Raw genomic sequence first — 24,209 nt, forward strand, 5'->3', positions numbered from 1 at the left:
ACATAGGCACAGCCAGCCATCGACAAGAATTTGAAACTGTCTTGGAGTAGACTACGGCATGTCGGTTGCATGACGCGGGATGGTCGTTGCCAGCACTTGCTCAAAACAAGCCCATTGTCCGAAGACGATTACCGATCCCCAGGCTACCCTTCCCGACGACATGATTTGCAACCATGGGCGGGTCTGCCTTTTGTGATTCCCCACCAGTCAGAAAGAAACCATGTCAGTTCAATATCTAGTAATAGTATTGTGGCACGCAGATAGGCTACTAATGAGCCAATTCTCGTCTGCAAATGCTTGGTCTCTTGCTTTGCCTCCCCACGGCGCATAGTGTAGCTCAGGGGGTGATTAGGATTGCAATTGTTATTTTGCCGCGGCAGCTATAATGGGGCGTATGCTGGCCCTCAGCTGAATTGACGGGTTAGGACCACCAGATTAACACCCCTGTTACTTGAATCACTGGATAAGTGCTGCACGTGGCTGCACAGCCGTTGTAGGATCCATGCGCCCCCGCTGTGTCGCATCGCTGGGACTGCCGTGACATTACTTATCACAACTCCCGAGTTGAGTTGTGCAAGAATGCCCCATCTTGCAAGCTGAGCAAAACCTAACTGTTGTGGGCAATGGAACGATTTTTTTTCCCCAACAATCCTTCGTGGTTGGCCTCGAATCCGCCGTTCCTGGGCAAAAGCGTGTGGTAATCGACATGATCCCTGCTGGGCGATCCGTATTATTGGTAATGCCCCCCAAGTTTGGGTGAACCTTGAGCTCGTCCTTGAAACATCAGGGTCGGCGAGGACCGATGCGTTTTGCGCGCCTTGCTTCCTAGTGTCCGGCAATTGCTGCTAGACTGACCGGTACTTTGCCACGTGCCTGTGGCCGTCTATGCACATAGATGTACCAGAGGTCAACTGTGCCCGCAATGTGGAAGGTGAATCGGACAATCAAACCCGGCTGCCTGTCACACTGTAGTGTCAAAGATAAAGCCGAACGGCTCTTACTAGTTTCTGGAAGCGCACCTTAGGATGACATCGGGTAGCGACTCAGGTTGGCGTAGTGTTTCACCTAGACGGCAACTACGTGCTAGGATACAACGCCTTACGTGCAGCCAGACGCGTGATGGTTCATCTTGATGCAATTTTCGGCCCGTAACGTAACCCAAAATCGCATTGTCCCCGCGCTCTTGGCAAGCCTTGTATTGATTTACGCCCACGCAGAACTTTGTCAGCTACCCGATGTTATGCCTGACTCCAGAATGTGGTCGACCAGAATGCATCGTCGCTTGTATAGTAGCGGTATATTCCATTGATTCCAATTGCAGTCCAATTCGGCACTTATGAACATGATGACGTGGTGACGTCTTCGATCTCAAACGTAGATGGCGGTGAATTTCGCTCTGCAACCGACACCGGTAGCTGTCTCATCATATGCGTATCCCTGCGTGTGTGGATGCTTATGCCATGTATCTCTTGTGTAGTGTGTGCAAAGAGTGTAACAATCGCTGCAACAAAAACAGGGTGTAGTATCCTGGTATGATACTAGTGTAGATCCCGAACAAGAGCTGCCATAAAGGGCAAGAGTTTAGGGCGCTTCTATCTGTCATTCGACAGAACACGACAGGGCAATAGCACCTCGGAGTGCCATTGGCGGCAAGTTTAGAAACCGTGTCTCAAAATGGTAGGCGCTTTGTTGCTTCGTTGATGATGTCGTTATCAACAATCGTCTCTAAAAGGGAATGATCTAAAGCTCATTGTAAGTACAGTTGAAGTGTGTAATTTGTGTGACGGTAGAACATCTGGCGTCGTTGCAATGTAGCGCTTGAGACTTATTCGATGTATGAGCAATCAACTCGGACCTTGAAGGTGCAATGGTGTTCGCCCAAAGTCTACAAACGCATACGAACTATCGCACAAGTGGCTACAACGCCTGGTCGGGCTTTGTTGCAGACGTGCAATGGAGGTTCTTAGCCGATCATACCCATCTCAATCAAAGCAAGTCGCGTGGGGGGTTCAAGAACGGGGGTGTTTGCCAGTTGCTTTCCAACATCACAGTAGCACCGGGGTAGAGCGCGACAACCTCCTCAGTGTTGGTCATGTATCCAAAATGCCCAGGCCAATGTACTCGATGAGTCCAATCGGAAAACGCGGCACTGTCGTGCTCCGGAGATTAATGCTCTTAATATGTGCTGGGTTTAACCTTTGGGGTGGATTTTGTAACAGTTTGAAGAGCGGTGAAAAATACCGGGTTTTGCCTATCGTGAGATGAAAACGACAAGCAATGCCACTTCGAGCAGACCTTGTCATTTTGCCAAGGACGGATGTGCAGTTCATTTTGGCAATGAGCAAACCTGGGCAAGCTTACACTGAGCCATACCCAGATCAAGAATCGGTCCACATGTACTCCCTGCACAAAATCATGTGCCATGCCAGATGCAATATATACACTGGACCACGTAACCGCCAATTCGCTCTGGATAGCATCTTTGGGGTGGCTGGGGGTCACACGCGCCTTGTAGAATGAGAATGTGGTGTTGAGATCCATGGGACATTCCATGTGTAGAGTAGTTCCAAGTTGTAGTGGTGGTCGAGAGCCATTATACTGGGACTGCAAGAGTACAAGAAGCGGTGGTCATTTCCTGTCATGGGTGAGGTCCGGCTCTAAACACGCCTTCTCTAAAATAGCTGCATGTTGACGAAAATCGTCCAACACGTACCAGTCGTCGAGGGCCAATTCAGGAGGGTTGAAACTGAAAGTAGCTGAATTGGTGCTGATCGTGGAGAGTGCCGAGGCTCTGGACGAATGCACAATCGCAGCCACACCCAACGGGACATATATCAAATGGGTTAGCAAATGCTTGGACTTGAACTTTGACCTGATACCGTTGGGAGTCAGGCCATGTTGAAGGCGGGGCAAAGGATCCTAGCACCTGCAACAACGGTCGTTGACAAAACCCCTGCGGGGCTATATGGTGTTCGAGTGGCTGTGGATCTGACCTTGCTGGTCCGGCTTTCGTAACCCACCATACGATTGCTATCTCTTTCTTGGTCGTTCGTAGGGGCGGAGCCGCGTGCAGCGGTCGTGGTACCATTTTGGGGATGAACCGCTGTTTTCCCGCCCCCAGGTACCTCGTCCTGTGCGTCTCTTTCAGAGCCGTGTCCACTGAGCGGCCTTGTGGGCCGGTACTCCAGACCCGTGTTCCCTCCCGTTTACGATGCAGATCACGACTGTTGAGCGAGTCATTTGCGACGACATGTTATTGAACTGTCGTCTCTTGAAGGGTGTGGTATCTGGTGACGTTGAAGGAGTGGTCGAGAGTGGGCGTGAAACAGGTTCTAGGCGCCACACAGCTCAAATAGGAAGGACCCTCAATTCTTATGCGTACCCGGACCGATAATGGACCATACCTTTCTACGGCCGTATTTTGGTGTTGAAAGCACATGACGGCCTGCAACAACCCCAGTTTCCAAGAAATAACCATCCACGCCCGGTGCATTCGCCGTTACGATTTCAACAGCAAGCCTTCACTGACTGCAATTTGCCACAATAATGTCTTGTTTTTTCGGGCCGATTGGGTGCAGCCTTACTTACTACATATACCACACCGAGGCTACGCGTGTCAGATTGTAACGCGCGTAAGGCGGAGTCAACATTGTCTATCTTCTATTCGAACCCAAGCAGAGATAGAGCACCGTCCAGACTCTGAGTTTTCCCTTGGAAGCGGGGTCCTGGGAAAAATCTCGGAATGGAGAGATTGCTCCAGTCAAATGAGCATCCAGGGTCTACTAAACTTGCCTCGGTATCTTTACAGTAACAAAGCTGGACTGAAAGAGACAAATTTTCAAAATTCATATGAGATTGTGGAATTGACACGGAAAAAACAACATTCCAATCTTGCCGGGGGTATTTTGAGCAAGAAAAAAAGCCCATGTACGCCCCGCAGGAACATAGCGATTCAACTATTCCCACAGAGAAAATAAAGCACGTGGCAGGAAAAAGATCCAAGCATACCCACCTGACCGTGAATGTTGAATTGTTTCAGCATCTGACAGTCTTTCATTGATACGATTACTGCTTACTTCCCCCTCGTCTAACGCTGCTCTTGACCGCTCCTTCCCCTTCCTCACACAAGACAGTTCGGCCACGCAAATTCAGTCTGAAAGAACACTATACTAATACACAGATCCAGGCTTCTTTCAAGTGTGAGTCCGATCTGAACAGCATGCTAGGAGATCACAGCATCAAGCAATATCGAACCAAGCATATTTGCAAAATTCTCAACAGACGTGGATTGGTTTGATAACACCTAACACTTCTGACTATCTACTCTCCCCGGTCTCCAACTGAGAGATTTCCACTTTGCCGTAGATCAAATTGAATCCAGAAATCTGAGCACTGTAATCTGCCACTGAAGCCTTACTTGATGAACACAGAGATCATATAAGCATATAGACTAATTTTGGTCTCTCGTCGGATGGTAGACACAAACGACCAGCAACCCCCCTTTACCCCTTACCCCTCTCCAAAACCTTTTTTCCACGCACCTGTCCCCTGTTTACCCAGCCTATCTACCATTCCCCCACCTTCCCGGTACATATTTTCCCACCACTCCTCATCTACGCTCATCTACCGACATATCTATCGGCCCTCAAGAATTGCTATCAGCCCCTATTCCTCTTCGCCCATCAAAGAAAAGCCTCATGACACCATCCAACCCACAAACAATACATCCGCTTACCTTCCTCCCTTTCACCACCCCACAATGAGAGCCAAGTACCTGAAAATCCCCTTAAGTCTTTGATAGAAGATATTCTGCGAAGAGGGAAAAGCTGAATCTCAGTGTGCTTCTAAAATTTACATGAAAAAATGATATACTAATGAAGTGACAACGTAATACATACAAATACAAGCAAATATCTCTTCAAAGCAGGAGAGAAGAGAGAGAGAGAGAGAGAGAGAGAGAGAGAGAAAGTAAGCTTTACAAATTGTAACTGCATTCACACAACCGCACCTTATAAAGAGAATCTGAATTATTCAAGTTTAAAAAAATAAAGAAGAAACCAATATACAGTCTCCAAAGATTACCCTCACAATTCTGAATCAGGCACAAATACAAGCTCCCCAACACCTGTGATATAACGGCGCAATTCTTTAACCACAACTCCCCTACCTTGGTTTCAAATCGCACGACATACAAAAAAAATCCTCCCTTTGCTCACCTTCCATCTTGAAAACATCAGTCCAAATGGCGCACAACCATTACAAAAACAACATTTTTTTTTCTTAGGAAAAAAAATTCCAATCATCCCACGACAGATATAAAACACGCATAACCAACCCCATACATTTCCAACCAACAAACGCAAAAAATCATTACTTTGCAATGAGTTTTCTAGCTTTCTGACAAGATTTGGCAGACTGCAATGTAGCATGATATATCTTTGTGTTTGGAGAAAGAAAGGAAAAAGAAAAATAACAACAGCAACAGCAACTATGGAATGTTTTGCTGGAACACGAAAAAAAACAGAACAGTTACGATTAGCCCATTTGTCAAGCAAGTGAGAGCAAGCAGAAAAATAAAAATAACAACAGGTCGAATTATCATTATTTCATGGAGTCATTTAAAGTCAACTCTTGTCGAGGTCACACACATGGTTTTTTTTTCCCAAAACTATATTGAGCGGGGGGGGAGGGGGGCGGATAGACGCAACACGTTTATTCGCCCCCAAACATACACACACACACACACACACGCATTCACAAGACTGCCGCATCATCACCGTCCTCCTAATCCTAAGCAAAAGAAAAGAAAAATAGAACAAAAAAGAGGGAGGCGAGAGAAAACCAACATTCGAAAATGTCTTCATCATCTGATCATACAAATAAAGATGCCCGAAAGGAATTCCGCCCTTTCGGGTCTAAAATCGGGCCAGCTATCATCATCCTTTGCCTACGCCAAATCCACGCCCCACCCCCCATGTTCCATGCGCGATACACAGTGAATCAATCGCATAACCCAGAGCCATACCTATCCATTGCACTAACCACTAACTTTGATATTTATACCCTAAGCAGCTTAGCAGCGTAGTCGGCAATCAGAGTCTCAGTGGGGAAGCTCATCTCCTCGAGCTTCTGAGCGTAGGGAGTGGGGACCTCAGCACCAGTAACTCGGGCAGGGGGAGCCTCAAGGTAGTCGAAAGCGTACTCGCAAGTAAGCGCCATGATTTCGCTTGCGACACCGAAGCTGGGGAAACCAGACTCGACGCAGAGCATGTGGCCGGTCTTCTTGACGGACTTGACAATGGCTTCTACGTCGAGGGGCTTGATGGAGCGGAGGTTGATGACCTCGGCCTCAACACCGTACTTGGACTTGAGTTGTTCGGCGGCGACGAGGGACTGGCCGACGCAGCGGGAGAGGGTGACGATGGTGAGGTCCTTGCCGGGTCGCTCGATCTTGGCCTTGCCGAACTGAGGGTACGGTTAGCATGCTGGTCAGTGGGTAAAAGGTGGGGTGTCCTTACAGGAATGACAAAGTCGTCCCTCTGGACCTCCTCGCTGACGGGGAAAGAGAGACCGTACAGAAGCCTGGCTTGCGTTAGCAATGTGTATACCGACTGCGCCATCGATGTAACCTACTCGTTCTCCAAGACGACAACCGGGTTGGGGTCACGGATAGCAGCCTTGAGCAGACCCTTGGCATCCTCTGCGCTGTATGGCGAGACAACCTTCAATCCGGGAATGCTTCCATACCACGCAGTGTAATCTTGCGAGTGCTGGGCAGCGACACCAGCAGCGAAACCGTTGGGACCACGGAAGGTGATGTTGCAGGGCTGGATACCACCAGACATGTAGTGGGTCTTTGCGGCGGAATTGATAATCTGGTCAATGGCTTGCATGGCGAAGTTGAAGGTCATGAACTCGCACTGGTGTCTCGGTCAGCATTGCTTTTGTGAATTAGGAGAACCGGAAAGTACTTACAACGGGGTGGAGGCCAGCGAGCGCAGCACCAACGGTCAGACCAGCGAAACCAGACTCGGTGATGGGAGAGTCGATTACCCTCTTCTCACCGAAGCGGTCGAGGAGGCCCTTGGTGACCTTGTAACTAAGAAATCGGTCAGCACCCGGTTTAGCTTGAGCCCAATTCGAATTGATGGGAAATATGCTGTTTCTGATTGCAGCTGTCTCTCGCTCATCGCAGAATTGAATTGCCCGAGATGGGCATGGTGGGTCACATACGCTCCATTGTATTGCGCAACTTCCTCTCCGAGCACAAAGACCTTGTCATTTCGCTCCATCTCCTCGGCCATGGCCTCGTTGAGCGCCTCTCGCACAGTCATCTCCTTTTGTCCCGATGCATATCCTCTCCTTGCAATTGACGGTGTCAGGGCAGCGGCGCGGAAAGCAGGTCGGAAAGCGGGCGCCTGTCGTGTCGAGGTGATAAGGCGCGAAGCCGGTCGGAGGAGCCTTGAGGCAGCCATTGTGTGTGATGTGCGAGTTTTAGGGGGTGTGGTGAGGGAATGCCGGAGGCGAGTACTGGCCGCTGAGGCTTCTGGTGGTTGCTGGGGCTGCTGGACAATTTCTTCGGAGGTCGGGGATGCGAATCGTTGGGGCCCTGAACGCGCTAAGTCATAAAGCTTCGGGTGGGTCCCCTACTCTCAAGTGCGAGAACACCCGACACTTGACTTCTTCAGCTCCGGCAGCCCTCAACGCCGGGGATTAACACCAGCGCCGGGGAATAACGCCTCTGCCGGACGGACATGCTAACTCGAATACCGCACCGCATCTCCATTTCAGACATGTTAATAATCAACACGGCCCTTGAACATTCACTCATCCATTTCCCACGTTCAATGTCAATTCCGATTAGGCGTATTACGTATTTCATTCTCCGCTATCTTCACCACGTTTCGCGTTACCGTCACCTACCCTAGACCTTGCTTTGCTACCAGCTATTATACTATATATATATATATCCGCGTCTCCAAAGCGCGTTGGTGTAAATGCTAGGAGATTGCTCTCCCACATGGAAAGATGAAACAAAAATGCCCGCGACCAACCAGGCCCAAGATGCGAAACGAATTCTAATGCAAGGTGAAGCAAGAATGAAAAAAAACTTAAGCATCCGCTGGTTTTCTTCCGACCATAAGGTACATGGGTGTGAAGAGCTTCTCGCGGCCACCGGCAACAAGGCAGTCAGCGGCCAGAGCAAGACTGTCGGCGGTCTTTTGAGTGCCCTTGGGGGCAAGGCCGATTGTCTCAAGGCAACCGACGAACCTGTGGACGAGTCCACGTCCAATCTTGGTCATACGAAGAATGGTGGGGATGTCGCCAATGGTGCTAATGTACTTGAGCTGGCCAGACAGAGGCCAGTACCATGGGTAAGGGTCGTCCCTGTCAGCCAAATCCTCGTGGTGCTCCATGACGAAACCAGCCGCCTTCATGGCAGCGAGCGCAACCTCGACCTTCTCCATGTTGGAGATACCATCACCAATCTCGATACCAAGACGGATCTCGCGGTGGTGAGGGTTGTCGTTGTCGTACTTGTCGGTCATGAGCCACTCGTAGACACCAAAGACACCACCGGGCTTGAGGACGCGGAAGATCTCGCTGTAGATGCCCTCGAGCGATGGTGCGTGAACAGTAGCCTCGATGGCGTAGACGGCATCGAAGGAGTTGTCAGGGAAGGACATTTGCTGGGCGCACGTTAGTCAGGAATAGTATGAGGTATTCCACAATGCTTACCATGAAGTCACCCTTGACGAAGTTGAGCTTGTGTGAGAGACCCTCCTTTTCAGCGTAGGCGGTCGCACGCTCGATCTGGTAGTCGTTGTTGTTCAAGCCAGTGACGTTGACACCAGCGAACTTGACAATTTCGCGCGCAGGTCCACCAACACCACATCCAACGTCGAGAACGCGCATGTTATCCTGGAGGTTCATCTTGTGGGCGAGGTAGTGCTCGTGACGGGCAATTGCCTGGTAGAAGGACTCGCCGTAGGCATAGCGACAGAAGTGGAAAGACTGACCCCAACCATACTCGTATAGATCGGTAGCAAGGTTGTAGTAATGCCTGGTGAGGGTGGCGTACTCGTCTCGTCGTTCCTGTCAGATGTTGGTTAGTCTACATGCTAGTGTTTAGGAGCCACCTATTGCATACCTTGCGAGTCTCCTCTGTCTCATCCTTTGCCGCCTTGTTGTCCCAGTGCTTGAAGTACTCGTCAACAGCAGCTTGCTGAGCAGCCTTGTCCTTGCCGAGCATGGCAGTCATGCCACCGCGAGACTTTGCAGTCTGGCCGTGCATGGCCTTGTTAAACTCGGCATCGCGAGTATGGTCCTCCTTTTCAAGCGCAACGGGAGACATTGTAGATATTAGAAGGGATATAAAGAGCGATGTAAAAGTGGAACGGATGAAGTGGGTGTCAGAGAAGCAATTCCAAAGGCGAGGACCCTGGAAACTTTATAAGAAAGCAATGCTGGAGGGAAAGAGCGGTATGGGTAGGCAGAGTGGACAAATTCAAAGGGGGGAATCTGCAGTCGGCCAATCACAGCGCACTCTGTACGCGGCTTGGTCAACAGCACTAGCGGGCGGCCCCCTCTTGCGCGTGAAAGCCAAGGCCGCGCTGCTGTGCCCTGGACATTTGTTCCTAGCGCCACTCCACCAACCTTGCTCATCAATCTTCGCCGCCCGTCTAGCAATCAATCATCACCGCGCCCCACACTCACGTACTCGACGCCTGCTGATACGTTCATTGTCATCGCCAAAGTCCACTGCGGCAAGACATTCTCAATAATTACGACTGTTTGCGCGCTCTTTGCCCGCCATGCCGCCCCAGATCAAGAGCGACTTGAACCGCAGCGGCTGGGAGACGACTGACTTCCCGTCCGTCTGCGAAAAATGCCTGCCCGACAACCCCTATGTGCAGATGCTCAAGGAGGACTATGGCGCCGAGTGCAAGATTTGCACGCGACCTTTTACCATCTTCCGCTGGAAGGCCGACCGCACCGCCCGACAGAAGCGCACCAACATTTGCCTGACATGCGCGCGTCTCAAGAACTGCTGCCAGCACTGCATGCTGGATCTTTCGTTTGGTCTGCCCATCGTCGTCCGTGATGCGGCGCTGAAGATGGTTGCGCCTGGCCCGCAGAGCGACATCAACCGACAATACTACGCGCAGGAACACGAGAAGGAGATTGAGGAGGGCCGGGGAGCCATGGAGGCCTACGAAAAGACCGACGAAAAGGCGCGTGATCTCTTGAAGCGCCTCGCACAGAGCGAGCCATACTACAAGAAGCAACGACGGTTAGAGGCCGAGGCGGGCGAGAGCAGCGGACAAAAGGCGTTGCCTGCGCCCGGTGGTAGTGGAGGTGCTGGTGCAGGTGCGAGCCGCGAGAGCAACCACATCCCGGGACCCATCAGGACCAGAGATTCTCGCGGTCCTTCTGCGCGAGGAGGTATGCGACCAGGACGGGGAGGCCGCATGGGAGGCCCAGCCGCAGAGCCGAGCCCACAAGACTGGCTGCCACCCTCTGATCCCAATGTTGCTTCGCTCTTTGTCACCGGTGTCGAGGACGATCTGCCAGAACATGAGATCCGCAAGCACTTTACACAATATGGCCAGCTCCGGTCGCTGGTTTGCTCGCACCGAGCGCACTGTGCATACGTCAACTATGCCAAGAGAGAGGATGCAGAAACTGCGGCAGCAGCTCTGAAGGGCAAGGTAGTCATCAAGGGTTGCCCGATGCGTGTCACTTGGGGCAAGCCGAAGCAGCTGGACAGCCTGGACCAGAATGTCAGGATGCAATACGCAAAGGAAGGACGTCAAGTGGCGGGATCATCGCGACGTGCCGCTGCCACTTCTCAAGCCGCCATTGAGGCTGGTCCACAAAGCAACCTGGACAGCATGGTCATTGCGCCGCCGCCCAGTGCTGACGATGAAGTCCAATATGCCAGTTTGGCAGGTAACTAAACTAGCTTAATATTTCCTTTGCATTGGGACGGCGTTTTGCGATGCGTGGATTGCATGCATGGGTATCACGATTCAATTTGTCATGGATAAAAAGCCTAGGACGAGCAGCACTTTGTTCCGCCTAATGTAGTTTTTCCCTTTCCCTTTTTGATGTCCTCGTTGTCGCCTCGTTCGGTGTGTTCGTGTATCCGTAGTTCTATAGATTATTAGTCGAGAGACGCCAATACCAATGATGGTGTATGTATCATACTGTATTTGCCATCTGGATCCTCTGCTTGACCCTGCACTACATTCTCGCGCAGGAACTTGGACACCTCCTCTGCATGTACCAACGACTTCTGCAACTCCTCACTTCCGATGCGCAGATTGCGATTCGACTCAAAGTTCTTGCGGACCTCTGCGCGGGCGGCCACGAGTGTGTGGGTGTCGCCTATTGATGTGAGCATGTTTTCAAAAGACAACGAAGTGTCCATACCTTGGAAGGCGATGCGCGCAGACCTCAGCAGGTTCCGGTAAGCTGCCAATGCCATGGTGTGTTCGACGTGAAAGTTGAATGGATAGCAAATAACGAGGGCGCGGAGGTCCGCAAAGAAGATTAGTTTCACGTGATGCTGTCTTTCGGGAAGATCCCTGTCGGCGATCCAACAGTTGCATCGGCGCTGATGTCAGGTCTCACAGAGGTCCACACACGAGCACGCACAACCGGCCTCTACAGTACAAATCGAGCTCCCACGCCGGGCTTCGATCTGCCACTGAGCCACCATGGTGTCTTTCTGGCCCTGGAAGGTAACTATCCTCTCCCAGTGACCCCGCCTTCTTACGCTAACGGCAACAGGGCAGCGAAGACGCCGCGTCTTTTGAGAGAACACTCAACGCCCTCACTGGCAAGATCAACAGAGCCGCCGCGCGAAATGACAAACAGAAACAGCTTGCGCGCCGCGCGCGTGTCATGTGGACATTGTACGCTGGCTTTGCATATATTCTGATCGCCGTCGTCCTCACTTTTGTCACTGGCTGGCAGAATTGGGGTCCTATTGAGGGGTCTGTTGTCGCGGGCGGCCCACTACTGTACGTCCCACCTTTGGAGCCGTTAACGCGTCATATTTGGCTAACCGCCATGCCGCAGCATCTACGGACTACGCTACGCGCTCATGGGCTACTTTGACTACCGCATTCGCAACACGGAGCATTACCTCGAAAAGTTGGACAAGGAGCGCGACGCCACTATCGAGCGCCTAAAGGAGGCCACAAAGTACAATTCGACGCAGCAGCTGCTGGAGAAATACGGCGGTGCTTCGCCAAAGCCAAAAGAGTTGGTTCAAGATGAAGATGACTCTCCTGCCCGCAGCAGGTCAAGGGGACCCCAGAAGCCGCTACCGCCGCCAGGTCCACGCACTGGCATAGCTCCTCCGCCTACTGCAAACATCCACCGACCTCAGCCTCCCCAGCTTCCTACAACTCCGCAACAAGTGCCTTCGATTGTGACGCCTTCACCTCCGCCCTCGCTGCCTCCCCCCAATGATCTCGGCGCTGAATTCGCACCCAATGCCTTTGAATCCCATCTGAACAAGCCGCAGCAGGAGCCTGCCATCCAACCCCCTACAGTTCCCGAAACCCACTGGTACGACCGTATTCTCGATGCTCTACTCGGAGAAGATGAGACCCAGGCTAAGAACCGCTTCGCCCTAATCTGCACAGAATGCCGTCTCGTCAACGGTCAAGCCCCTCCCGGCGCGCGTACACTAGAAGACGTCGGCCGCTGGCGCTGCGGTGGCTGCAGTGCATGGAACGGCAAGGAAAAAGTCCGTGAGGACGACGTTACACGACTTGTTAAAGGCTGGGAGGCGGAACGCCGTGCGAAAAGTGAAGCGAATCTCCGCACTCAAAGTCCGGATGGAGGTATCGATTCGGATAATAGAGAGACGGAAGATGACGGCATTATGATTGGGCCGGATGAGGGACTGGGCGTTCACGTTCCCCCGACCGAGAGTACAGAGGATGATGATGCGCCGAGGGCTAGGGTTACGCGGAGTAAGTCGAGAGGGAAGCTGAGGAAGTGAGAGTCCAAGTTAGATGGGGCATGATATAGTCTTTTTCTTTTGTTGTTTTTCTGTGGAAAAAAAATGGAGGGGATCGATTGCAAAACTAACAAGCAAAGAACGGGTTTTTATAAGATTTTTTTCTCTAGAAGGTTAACCCCGGTGGCTTCGTCTAGTCTAGCAGTCTCCTCTCTCCTTTTTCCCCTCTCTCTCTCTCTCGTCCTTTATGTTGTTTTTTTTTCTTGTAAAATTATGAAAGACTTTTTTTCTTCTCCTTTCTCCGAAATAGATTTCTACTTGATGCTCCCCCTCCAACCCCCTCTCTTTGGATTTTTCCTAATGGTAATTTACCGAGTCTTTCCCCCCCCCCCTTTTTTTTCCCCCGGGCATACCCATACATATGAATTTCCTGTTTAGATCCCCCCTCCCTTCCCCAATTAAATTATATCCTTTACCCCCACCCCCCCAATCCCTTTCTTACCCCACAAGAAGCCAAATTTCAAAGAACAAAGGAAAAAAAACCTCGGCTATCCTCTCTACCCTCACCTCCAAAACATCGAACTAACAAAGCTCTCCTGATGGTCAATTACTCACTCACTCACTCATCAATCCACTCCTCCACCAAAAACCTACACTGCACATTCCAATACTCCCACAACAATCTCCTCGTCTCACTCATTTCGAACTCGCCTTCATCATCATCATCATCTTCTTCTTCTCCCGCTGCCGCCGCGGCAATAGTCAGGTACGCAGTGCTGTTGCGTCCATCACTCGTTACCACTGGCTCCTTTGACGGCTCTTGGTGCAAATCGGGATTGTGGGTTTGTGGGCGCTTGGAAGTGGGGTTGGAGTCTGAAGCTGCGGTTGGGCAAGGGCGTAGGACAGTACTGGTGGGGTGGGGTGGGAAGAGGTATGTTTTGGTGGCGGCTGTGGTGATTGTGGTCGATCTGGGGCGAGGGGATGCGGGGGCTCGTTTTTGGAGTTTTGTTGGGGCGGATGGGGTAATAATGGTGGTGGTAGTAGTAGTAGTAGTAGGGGTGGTGTTTTTCATGGGGTTGTTGGACTTTTTGGAGAGGGAAAAGTGGCGGGAGAGGTTCGGGGTGCTGCTGGATTTGATGGCTGGGGGGATGCGGGTGCGGTGTGGGATAGGTGCTGTTGGGGTGATGTTCGTGGGTAGGGCAGTGGGTGATTCTTCTGTGCGGTGGGAGGGGACTACACGGGATAAGTCTACGTTGGTGGCTTTTCGGGGGGGAAGAGAAGTGCTTGATGAAGGTGATATGGGGGGCTTGGGGCATGTTGTGATGGGAAGCCTGTTGAACCATGTATGTAGCCATGCGGATTTTGTAGCTCCAGGGACTTCTTTTTTTGACTGGCGTGTTGCAGAGCGGTCTTTTACTGTGATTTGTAAGCCTGTGATCTGTTGCTCTATTGGATTGATAGCACCTTGTGTACTCGTAGCAGCACTTCTGTTCTTCTTACGAAGAGTGTTTCTCTTCTTTAGCGGTACATTTGTCCGTGTAATATCATGAGTGAAGACCTTTCGTCCGTTCTGAGCACGAGAGTTGGCATTCCCTCGCGAGGTTCGTAGAATAGGGCAGTTAGTATCGCGTCTCGTGCTATGCTCAAATTGCCGTTCGACCTTGCATAGAGTGCATATTTTGCGGACCTGACAATCCAGTCAGTAGTTACTGGTAGAGTCGTTGAGTCGATGGTAGATGTGACTGTCATTTACACCGATGGGTAGTGACAATTGCATCTCACAAGATGATCTATCAAACATTCCAGAGGCACAGATCCAGGACTTACACGCTCCATGTTGATTGTCGTAGCGCACCGCCTGACAATGTCGCTGATAGATGCTGAGAGACTGGTCCTCCGAACAAGAAACCAGGAACCTGAGCAATAGTGATCATGTATAGAAAGGTTTGCTAACTGTAATTTCCTGTAATGCACAAGCAACTTTGTACCCTGTGCGGGGAAAGTCACAATGGCTGGGACAGGGTCGATGGAGGGTATCATCAAAGAGACATCATCATGTGCTATGAGAAAAACCAATCCAAGTACTGTACCACGTCCAACTCCATTTCCCTGTTTCCATGGTTTCCTATGCAATGGACGGTCTGGGCCTTTCAAACGCTTCAGTTGAGATCTCCCAAGTTTTGGTTGAGACTGGCAGCTTCACTTTCGACTCGACCAACAAGCGCCTTATAGAACCTTGACTGTTTCTCCAAGAGTGCATTGGCCTCGTTCTGACGTCGGACGCGATGCTCCTCGCATCTGGGCTGACGGTTGGTGAGTTCTTTCCGTTCCTGACGAATGAGCTTCAGCTCCTCCTTTATGATCTTCCTTCCTTCGTTCCATTCGTCAGTATACTCTGTTTCCCACAAAAGTTCCATTATATTCTTCAACCGCAAAGCTCGTGAATACTGTTCTTCGTTCTTTTTGAGACCTATTTCGATAGCGCGCTCGTCCCTATCGTATTGCCTGTTGGCCGCATCGATGTCGAGCTCGTATCTTTGCTCGACCTCACACATGATGTTCTGACCCTGTTCTACAAAGCCGATCATCCAATCACCCATAGTTTCGCGTTCTGGATCAGGCCTTGGAGTATTTGGTCGAACTGGTGCTGAGAGTCCCTGCTTTCTGTTAGGGTGTGCTGACTACTCTGAGTGAGATGTCTTACAGATGGTGTCTCTTCGTGTACACTATCCGACACAGGATGTTCATTCTTTTTCAAATTGACCCTCGAGGCAACGGGCCGTCGTAAGTCTTTCTCGACACGCTGGTACATGCCCGTGCCAAACGAGTGACGTTGGACAGCTGATGTGGCATGTACATCAGCGGGACGGCCAGATATCTTTGCCCCAGCAAGAATAGCATCAAGACGACTTAACCAGGCTGCAGGAGAGATCAAGGCTGGACGAGACGGTTGAAAATTTTCACCAGGGTTAGCGTAACCAAAAGTGGTCTGCTCAACGATAATTGTATCGTCCAAAAAGATGCCAGCCATCTCAGCGATCTGTTGGAGATTTCCAATCATTGTCTCAAGTCTCCTGATTTCCCTCTCAAATGCAGCTCTAGAATTTTGAGCTCGACGTGAATTCTCCTCACGCAGCTTCACTTTTATCATCTTGATCGCGTTGAATGACTCTTCAATAAGCAAGGCCTCTTTTTTCTGTTCGAGAAGCAAGGCATTGTGCACGAGTTGAACGCTGTGATTTGTCGGTAGGGTTTTGAGCAATTTGCTCGTTTCGTTGAAGATGCACTCTTGCTGCTTGATGCGTTCATGAGCTTCGTCCAATCCATTCTTTTCACCTTCAAAAACACTATTCTCATACTCCTTCATCTTTTGCCACTGAACGCGAGTGAACTTGAGTGCATCTCTGCAGTTTCGTATATCTTGTACGATGAGTGTCTTCAGTTCGTCATTGTTCTCTTCAGTAGCGGCTTCAGTTGTGGGAGATTCCATAGCAAGTTTGTATTGGGTTTCTTGATGGTGTTGTGGTTTTGGTTCACAGGGCTGAGTCATTGACTAGACGTTGTCCGAGAAAGAGGATTGGTTTCCAGAGAGGTGCCATTGCAGGAGGATGAGAGTGAAAGTGAGTAGGAAGATACAATCTGGCCGGTCTTGTAGCTCTCATCATTCACACTGATGAAACTCATCCTGATATCCTGGTGTTGGCATATCGTAGCTTGAGTTTCCGAGCATACGATGAGGTTGGCAAACAAGTGTGATGACGAGATGTGGGAAACTGTTGATGTTGAGAGCTGGCAGCAACGCTAGCGATGTGATGGTTGTGATTGCCACAAAAGCACAGGGAGTGAGTTGATGGCAACTTTGCAGGAAGGCACACCTTTGCCATTCCTTACTAATACAACAACATATAGAAAGAAAGACTAGGCACCCACTAGGTTCAGGCACTACAGGTCTCATGTGGATGAAGGCATCACACACATGATTGGATTTAACACATTCGAGTCGAGTAGAGCTACATAAACTAATAATTCCTCAGTCCACTACATGTCACCTCATACAAAACATATCAACACATGGACATGAACAAATACAATAACAAGTCGCTGCGTCGTCTCATAGCGCAGCTAGAAGGGTATCCCGGAACAAAAACAAAGCACAAATACAAAACCAGCTGTCAGGGTGCAAAATCCGAATCGCTCGCTTGCCCGTTGTCGCCATAATCATGAGTGTTCGTGAAGACTTAGTAATAAATGCCCTGGCACACAAAAAAGGTCAGGAACAGTTCATATCTTTCACTCGCGCAACAAACCACCAATGCCAAGACCTACACCTTGATCGACGCGTCCGCGCTTTGGCGGACTGGTCTGATTTCGCAAGTCCGCTGTTGATGGCATGCGGCCCCTCTTGAGCTCGTTTGCACGAGTCAGGCCATGGCCCTTTTTGACCTGGCCGAAGATTTTGCTCTGCACAAGATTCGAAGGCTGCGAGGCCGGTGCAGACATGATGCCCTTTGCTGGGGGCGGTTGTTGCAGCAGGCTTCGTGCCATTTGGCTGGCTTGGGATTCTGGCACCTGGTCGTCTTCTCGATCTGTAAAAGCCTCCTCTTCATCAATGCTCGACGCAGTAATGGTCGAGTTGCTGCTTTGGCGCCGAATGCTTTCGGGCTTCTGCTGGTAGTGGACTGGGGGTGCCGACTGGGGAATGTTGGTTGGCGCGAAGAGGGGCGGTGTGCGAGGCACCTCGGCGCGGGGGAAGGCAGCTCTCTGGTTGGGTGTCTGGGGCAGTGATGACATGGATTGTGCACCTCGCTGGTGACTGAAGCGTGCCCTTGGCGCCTGCACTCTGTTGGGAGTGGAAGGAGCTGTAGACGCGTCTTGGCTGAGCATCTTGTCGGCCAACAACAGAGCCTCAAAGTTGCTCTGGCTCCTGTTCTGCTGAGAGAGCGGGGGAGGCGGGACGCGATTGAGACGGTTTCTTGGGGTAGGCTGGGCCGGGGTGCCAAAGGTAGATCGGGGAGAAGATTGCTCAATCTGCTCCAATAGAGGGGCAATGTGGTCACGGTTGTTGCGGATTCTTGTCTTGAGCCTGTCGTTCTCCTCAATCAGACTGGCCAGCTCGCCCTCGCGGTGCTCAGTCAGGCGCTTCTGCTGCTCAAGCATCTCTCGCAGCTCGTCGTTCTCGCTTTGGAGGACTTGGTTCTGGCGTGTCAGTTCAGACACCATGACGGCATTGGCCGAGTCCTGGTACGTCTGTTCGGGCGCGGCCATTGTCGCACGACGCTTCTCCTCGGCTTGCTGGAGCACATCGAGCTCGCGTTGGGCCATGGCCAGCTCGACAGCCATGCGGCTCGCAGCTTCCTGGCTCTCCATGACGGCCATGTTGTGCTGCAGCTTGTAGTGGGCTGCCGAGAGTCGCATATCGCGCAGTGCGTTGGACAGGCTGTTTACCATGGCCCTCAGTTCCTGGACCGAGGCACTGTTGACCTGGTCCTGGGGGTACAAGCCCGCGCCCAAGTCGGCCAGCGCAGACGCCTGGTCGGGCAGCTTGGTGGTGGGCGGGGGAGAGGTGAGCTGGGGAGTGGGGGGAGAAGGCGTCCGCATTGCCGCGCGAGCAGCGGGCGCCTGTGAGGAGGAGGGGGGAGGCGTCATCGAGGACGTGATGCGGGGAGCGGGCGAGGCCGGCTTGGAGGTGCCTGGCGACGCGGGCTGGTGTTGGGGTGGGTGCTGGTGTTGGTCCATTGCGGGCGTCGGGGCGGGCGGCGGTAACACAGGTACGCGACGCGGGAGCGCGACAGGTACGTGTGTGGACGAGGGGAGGGCGGCGTCGGGGCGCGCTGTGGGCCGCTTGCGGTGGCGAGCAAGGGCTTGGGGTGGTGGTGAGGGTGAAGGGCAAAATACAAGCAGGCCGTGGCAGACGTGTCGTGGGCGGTCGCAGCGTCGCGGGCCCTGCGTTGGCGGGCTGGCTGGCGGGCTGGCTGCCTTGGTTGCAGTGCGCGCAGGCGGCGCTAGGCCCAAACGGCCGCCATGTCGATAAAACACAGACAGCGGCGTGTCGGCTGGGCAACCGTTCCCTCCCGTTCACGCTCAGACTGGCTGCTGCGCCCGGCGCGGAGAATTACTCTGGCCCCAGCCAATTCGTCTTGTCGCCACAGGATCCTCGACCCTCGTTCCCGGCCGGGCGTGCCTCTAGCTCCTTTGTCTGTCTATGCGAGTCTGCATGAACGCCCTCGGAACCCCTAGGCGTGAGCGTGACATCCTGTAGCGCCCAACACCATGGACCAGTCTTCGTCAACCCGCCCTTCGGGGATCCCCAGGCCCGCCCCCGCCTCTCGTCTGCCCGTCCTGCGCCAGTCAGCCAGTCAGTCACAGTTGCGTGCCACCCCCTCGACCGAACAACTGCGCAAGAAGCCCTCGCTGGCCTCCATCTCCCGCCCAACCGCCTCGACCCTGCAGAAGAAGACCTCCAGGGCCTCGCTCATCCTCCCCAACGGTCCTCCTTCTTCAGGCCAGGCCGCCCCCTCGATCGCCGCGCCCCCGAGTTCGACTCCAGGACGGACCCCCTACTCCTCTTCCCGCAGAGTCAGTGGCATCCCCAACTTTGGCCAACGCCGCACCTCCACTGCCGCCTCGAGTGCTTCCTCCAACTACAGCGATGCTTCGACCTTCAAGAAACCCCTCGCTCGGCCCGTCTCGCAACAGCCAAAGGAATCGTCACGTCCAACTTCGTCATCGGTTCCTGGCGGCCCGGAAGACACATTGGGCCGGCTAGAAGGCTTCAGGTCAGCCTCAAGAGCATCCTCGCGCGCCAGTTCACGAGCAGCACACCATGAAAGCGACGCGGAACATGAAGCCGCCGTTTCGGACGGCTCAGAGCAGCAACGGCCCTCGCTTTCGGAAAGAACCATAGAGAGTCTATCGCAACTTCCATCTTCACCAGCGCCAAAGAAGGGAAGGCGCAGATCCAGCTTCTTCAACGACAACAGCATGCCACCACCGCTGCGCCCAGCGTCGGCTACGTCCAATGGCAGCAGACCATCGACCAGCGATGGCTCGCAACAGACCATCCCAGGGACTCCAAAGAGACTTGCTGTCCCGCCTACCAACAGAATGTCCATGACATCTCCAGGCAAGCGGAGTGCGAGTGCCAACGTCATTTCATCAGCTGTAACGCCTACCAGACAAACATCTCTTGTGCGTTCCGCGTCAACCGTTAAGAAGCAGCCACTAGCGGCAGCCCACAATGTCCAAGACACACCCAAACCGCGTCTGATGACCAACACCAAGAACCTCGCCGCCCGCACACCGAGAACCCGCGCATCCCTCGGCAATATGTTTGCACAAGCAACCTCGCCTCCCGGTACTGCCGTAAGTTCTCCAGTCACGGGTCACGAGACCCCCGTGAAAAAGACACCAGACACCGTTCGAAGGGTCGCCAGCTCCTCAGCAGCTTTGCGGGATCACATTGCAAAGGCCAAGGCGGCAAAGAAGCCAGACATTGCTCCGGCACCTGTCGAAGCATCACCAAAGGCTGCAAGTTCCTCGAGTGCCTTGAGAGAACAGATTGCAAAGGCCAGGGAGGCTGCCAAGCGAGCAAAGGCCGAGCCCGTTAGGAACAGTACACCCCCTTCGGATGTCATCATTCCCGATCCGGCCGAAATTGCAACATTTGATTTTGGACTCAATGACGACCCTTTCAACCAGCGCGCCAAAGGTGGTGGCTCCGTCCTGCGTCGACGTATCGATACTGCTCGTGGAGATGGCCGCTTGAACATTGCTGCAATGGGCCTAAAGGAGATACCAGATGACGTACTTTCAATGTATACTTATGATCCCAACGACACAAAGGTGGCGTGGGGCGAGGTTGTAGATCTTACTTCTATTCTAGCTGCGGATAATGAGCTTGAAATCATCCCAGACAGCATGTTTCCCGACGTTACTGTCGAAGACATGATTGACTCCGACGAGGCGGGTCCTCAGTTTGGCGGAGTCCAAAATATTGACTTTCACGGCAACATGCTTCGAGAGTTGCCCATGGGTCTGAGACGACTTACGCAGTTGTCCAAACTGAACCTTGTAAGTCTTTGCTTAAGCCGGCGGTGTTTTCCCTCAATCTGGTTCTATTTGTGTATTGTGCAACAGTGCTAACAATTTCCAGTCAAGGAATAAGCTGTCCATGGAGGTATTTGACGTTATTGCCCAAATACCCACTCTTCGGGAATTGAAACTAGCCGAGAACAACCTGGAAGGCCCCCTGTCACCAGCGTTGTGTGATCTTACGGCATTGGAGATTCTGGAACTACAAGCAAACAAGCTGGATAGCCTCCCTGGTGGCTTCGAGCGCTTGACTCAACTCCGTACGCTTAACGTAACCGACAACCAGCTCCGCAGCATTCCCACCGAGGTTTTCTCTTCTGCCCTTATCGAGCTGCACGCATCCAAGAATCGCCTTGAGGGTGCTTTCTTTTCTAGAAATTCTGCAACGCATCTGCAAGAACTGCACGTGGCTCAGAACTCCCTTACGTCGCTATGCGAAGACGACTCAATTGATTTGCCCGCACTCAAAATCTTGAATGTCTCTATCAATCGACTGACCTCTCTACCTGCAGTATCGGGTTGGAACAATCTCATCACTCTGCTAGTGGGAGAAAATAAGCTCACAGCTCTGCCAGAAGGTTTTACCGCCCTTCAGCAGCTCCGTACTGCAGATTTTACTGGCAACGACATAACCCAGCTTGACGAAAAGATTGCGCTCATGGAGAGTCTTGACCACCTTACTGTGGCTGCCAATCCCTTGCGTGATCGAAAATTCCTTTCCATGGGTACTGAAGACTTGAAGCGTGACTTGGCCTCCCGGTTGCCAGCTGATGATCTCCCAGCCGAGGTTGATGAAGAATTTGTTAATGAAGATCCTCAAGAACCTCAATCCAAATGGGAACTCACTCCCTCTGGCACTTTAGATCTAGCAGGCAAGGATATGGACGAGCTTGAAGTTGACGACGCTACATCAGAAGTTCTTGTTAATGGCCTACGTCAACTCCAACTGCAGCGCAATAAGTTCATTACTATTCCGCCTGTTGTTGGGACTTTCCAACACCTCACTGTTCTTGATCTTTCCAGGAACGCTATTGGAGTTGCATTGTCAGCGCCGCTCGAGCTCGCTCAACTTCGCGATCTCCGTCTCGCTAGCAACAAGCTGACAAGCTTGACACCACTGACGGCCCACCTCACAGCACCGCACCTTGTCACCTTGGACGTTTCGATAAATCGGCTGAGTGGTGCTCTGCCTGCCCTTCACACCTCATTTCCGTCGCTCACCACGCTGTTGGCATCGGACAATAAGATTTCAGAGGTCTCTGCCGAAAGTCTGACGAACCTAAGGATTGTGAACCTCGGAAACAATGACATTGACCGCTTGGAGCCACGTATCGGCTTGCTCCAAGGCACTCTTACTGGCTTCGAGGTTGAAGGAAACAGGTTTAGGGTACCCAATCGGCAAGTCCTACAAAAGGGTACAGATGCCGTTTTGACATGGCTTCGAGACAAGATACCAAGGGAGAGTTGGAAGAGTACCGACAGCGCAAGTACTGAATTCTTCGATGCTGATGATGGTGGTTTTTAGGTTTCTCAGTTGGAATGTTAGACTAGGGTGACAGGTTTAGGGAAAACAAGGCAGGTGTCTATGGAAGAGTTATTCTCTTGGCTATATTTTAGGTATCTTGTAATACTTTCATGTATATATTTGCCCTATGGTCAAGGGTTCGGGGGGACTTTTCTTTAGATTTCTTTCTTGGTATATTTTTCTTCCTTTTCCTCCCTTCTCACTTTTTATTCTTTTCATGCTTGCTATTCTATTCTCGCGTATCAAATGGGGGAGGTTGCTACAATGAGCATACGGTGTTTATTGTAGAATTAGCCATGGCGATCAGATTACGCAAAAACATGCAAAGTCCTATATCCATTTAGAATGCAACTCGATAAAAAAAAATTCCGACTAAATGCGTGGTCACCGTTGTTGCTCGTAGTTTGGTTCAAACGTCAATGTCCCGAAGAATGCGCGCCGTCTCGTCGACCCACTTACTAGCGTCGGCGAAACGCTTTTCCGCCAGCTCGCCTCGCGCACGCTAAGCGGCACCTCGAAAATTCGAGGATTGTCGAGATTTCTTTCCCCGACAGCCGTACGATTAACTAACCACCAGGTCCGCCGTCGAGGTACGTTAGCCATTCCCGCATCGCATCGAGAGCAATCGCAGCATTCAATTGTCAACGCGACACGCGATACGAAAAAGCGCAGTTGGACGACAGAGGGCTGATTCAAGAATAGACAATCCGATACAATGGCGATCAAGCACAACCAGCAGATTCAGAAGAATCACTTCCACAAGGACTGGTATGTTGAAGAGATGGGAAAATTGCTGCATTATTTCAGTAAACTAATTGCGAGACAGGCAACGCTACGTCCGCGTGCACTTCGACCAGGTAATTCCCCTCTCACCTCGCTGAGAGTAGTGGCGCCTGTGTACAGATTTCTGACATTGCAAACAGCCTGGAAAGAAGAAGTCCAGACGCAATGCTCGTGTTGCCAAGGCTGCGAAGGTCGCCCCCAGGCCTGTTGACAAGTTGAGGCCCGTCGTCCGCTGCCCAAGTAATTATTCTCCGCCCAATACACTTTGACAAAATTGCTAACTGTAGTAGCCATCAAGTACAACCGCCGTGTCCGCCCCGGCCGTGGTTTCTCTCTTGCTGAGTTGAAGGGTAAATAATCTTTTTCAACTACGTTGAGCACTACTAACTTCTGCAGCTGCCGGTATCCCCCGCAAGTTTGCCCGCACCATCGGTATCTCTGTCGACCCCCGCCGCCAGAACCTTTCCGAGGAGGGCCTCAAGGCCAACGTCGAGCGCCTCCAGGAGTACAGGAAGCGTCTCATTCTCTTCCCCCGCCGCAACGGCAAGACCAAGAACGGTGACGCCTCCGCCGAGGACGTCAAGGCTGCTAAGAGCGGTGACAACCTCGTCAGCAACACCTCTGCCGTTTTCCCCATCAAGAACACCATCCAGTTCGAGGAGGGCCCCATCAGCAACTACGAGGCTACCGAGAACGCCTACAGGAAGCTCCGTGACTCCCGCGCCGAGGCCCGCTACGTCGGTGCCCGCGAGAAGCGCGCCAAGGCCAAGGCTGAGGAGGCTGAAGCCAAGAAGAAATAAGCTACTCGCTGGTAAAGCGACCGCGTGGTTC

At 52.1% G+C, this 24,209-nt stretch overlaps 12 protein-coding genes across 12 annotated transcripts; 5 read left to right on the forward strand and 7 right to left on the reverse strand.

Moving 5' to 3' along the window:
• Positions 1-2,277: 2,277 nt before the first annotated feature.
• Positions 2,278-2,520, forward strand: COCMIDRAFT_90366 (uncharacterized protein; the record flags this gene model as incomplete). Its single annotated transcript, XM_007687932.1, has 1 exon — positions 2,278-2,520. One exon carries the CDS (start codon positions 2,278-2,280, stop codon positions 2,518-2,520), a length of 243 nt encoding a protein of 80 aa, XP_007686122.1.
• Positions 2,521-2,731: 211 nt separating this feature from the next.
• COCMIDRAFT_35100 (uncharacterized protein) lies at positions 2,732-3,252 on the reverse strand (the record flags this gene model as incomplete). Its single annotated transcript, XM_007687897.1, has 2 exons — positions 2,732-3,040; positions 3,184-3,252. The coding sequence occupies 2 exons, from the start codon at positions 3,250-3,252 to the stop codon at positions 2,732-2,734; spliced, it is 378 nt and encodes a 125-aa protein (XP_007686087.1).
• A 2,805-nt stretch (positions 3,253-6,057) lies between these two features.
• Positions 6,058-7,475, reverse strand: COCMIDRAFT_90287 (uncharacterized protein; the record flags this gene model as incomplete). Its single annotated transcript, XM_007687933.1, has 5 exons — positions 6,058-6,465; positions 6,519-6,582; positions 6,634-6,920; positions 6,976-7,099; positions 7,234-7,475. 5 exons carry the CDS (start codon positions 7,473-7,475, stop codon positions 6,058-6,060), a joined length of 1,125 nt encoding a protein of 374 aa, XP_007686123.1.
• Positions 7,476-8,111: 636 nt separating this feature from the next.
• On the reverse strand, positions 8,112-9,355 carry COCMIDRAFT_90360 (uncharacterized protein; the record flags this gene model as incomplete). Its single annotated transcript, XM_007687934.1, has 3 exons — positions 8,112-8,690; positions 8,740-9,096; positions 9,152-9,355. 3 exons carry the CDS (start codon positions 9,353-9,355, stop codon positions 8,112-8,114), a joined length of 1,140 nt encoding a protein of 379 aa, XP_007686124.1.
• Positions 9,356-9,815: 460 nt separating this feature from the next.
• COCMIDRAFT_3670 (uncharacterized protein) lies at positions 9,816-10,961 on the forward strand (the record flags this gene model as incomplete). Its single annotated transcript, XM_007687873.1, has 1 exon — positions 9,816-10,961. The coding sequence occupies one exon, from the start codon at positions 9,816-9,818 to the stop codon at positions 10,959-10,961; it is 1,146 nt and encodes a 381-aa protein (XP_007686063.1).
• Positions 10,962-11,056: 95 nt separating this feature from the next.
• Positions 11,057-11,491, reverse strand: COCMIDRAFT_90254 (uncharacterized protein; the record flags this gene model as incomplete). The annotated part of the gene is made up of 3 exons (XM_007687935.1): positions 11,057-11,157; positions 11,212-11,391; positions 11,437-11,491. 3 exons carry the CDS (start codon positions 11,489-11,491, stop codon positions 11,057-11,059), a joined length of 336 nt encoding a protein of 111 aa, XP_007686125.1.
• Positions 11,492-11,723: 232 nt separating this feature from the next.
• COCMIDRAFT_35105 (uncharacterized protein) lies at positions 11,724-13,021 on the forward strand (the record flags this gene model as incomplete). The annotated part of the gene is made up of 3 exons (XM_007687898.1): positions 11,724-11,747; positions 11,797-12,029; positions 12,088-13,021. The coding sequence occupies 3 exons, from the start codon at positions 11,724-11,726 to the stop codon at positions 13,019-13,021; spliced, it is 1,191 nt and encodes a 396-aa protein (XP_007686088.1).
• A 577-nt stretch (positions 13,022-13,598) lies between these two features.
• COCMIDRAFT_3673 (uncharacterized protein) lies at positions 13,599-14,815 on the reverse strand (the record flags this gene model as incomplete). Its single annotated transcript, XM_007687874.1, has 2 exons — positions 13,599-14,666; positions 14,807-14,815. 2 exons carry the CDS (start codon positions 14,813-14,815, stop codon positions 13,599-13,601), a joined length of 1,077 nt encoding a protein of 358 aa, XP_007686064.1.
• Positions 14,816-15,138: 323 nt separating this feature from the next.
• On the reverse strand, positions 15,139-16,469 carry COCMIDRAFT_3674 (uncharacterized protein; the record flags this gene model as incomplete). Its single annotated transcript, XM_007687875.1, has 2 exons — positions 15,139-15,636; positions 15,684-16,469. The coding sequence occupies 2 exons, from the start codon at positions 16,467-16,469 to the stop codon at positions 15,139-15,141; spliced, it is 1,284 nt and encodes a 427-aa protein (XP_007686065.1).
• Positions 16,470-17,269: 800 nt separating this feature from the next.
• On the reverse strand, positions 17,270-18,577 carry COCMIDRAFT_90185 (uncharacterized protein; the record flags this gene model as incomplete). Its single annotated transcript, XM_007687936.1, has 1 exon — positions 17,270-18,577. The coding sequence occupies one exon, from the start codon at positions 18,575-18,577 to the stop codon at positions 17,270-17,272; it is 1,308 nt and encodes a 435-aa protein (XP_007686126.1).
• Positions 18,578-19,249: 672 nt separating this feature from the next.
• COCMIDRAFT_90217 (uncharacterized protein) lies at positions 19,250-22,595 on the forward strand (the record flags this gene model as incomplete). The annotated part of the gene is made up of 2 exons (XM_007687937.1): positions 19,250-21,049; positions 21,132-22,595. 2 exons carry the CDS (start codon positions 19,250-19,252, stop codon positions 22,593-22,595), a joined length of 3,264 nt encoding a protein of 1,087 aa, XP_007686127.1.
• Positions 22,596-23,310: 715 nt separating this feature from the next.
• On the forward strand, positions 23,311-24,178 carry COCMIDRAFT_90239 (uncharacterized protein; the record flags this gene model as incomplete). The annotated part of the gene is made up of 5 exons (XM_007687938.1): positions 23,311-23,363; positions 23,422-23,452; positions 23,519-23,618; positions 23,669-23,728; positions 23,775-24,178. The coding sequence occupies 5 exons, from the start codon at positions 23,311-23,313 to the stop codon at positions 24,176-24,178; spliced, it is 648 nt and encodes a 215-aa protein (XP_007686128.1).
• Between the last annotated feature and the right edge of the window lie 31 nt (positions 24,179-24,209).

This window comes from Bipolaris oryzae, assembly GCF_000523455.1.
Source record: "Bipolaris oryzae ATCC 44560 unplaced genomic scaffold scaffold_35, whole genome shotgun sequence".
NCBI classification, from domain to species: domain Eukaryota; kingdom Fungi; phylum Ascomycota; class Dothideomycetes; order Pleosporales; family Pleosporaceae; genus Bipolaris; species Bipolaris oryzae.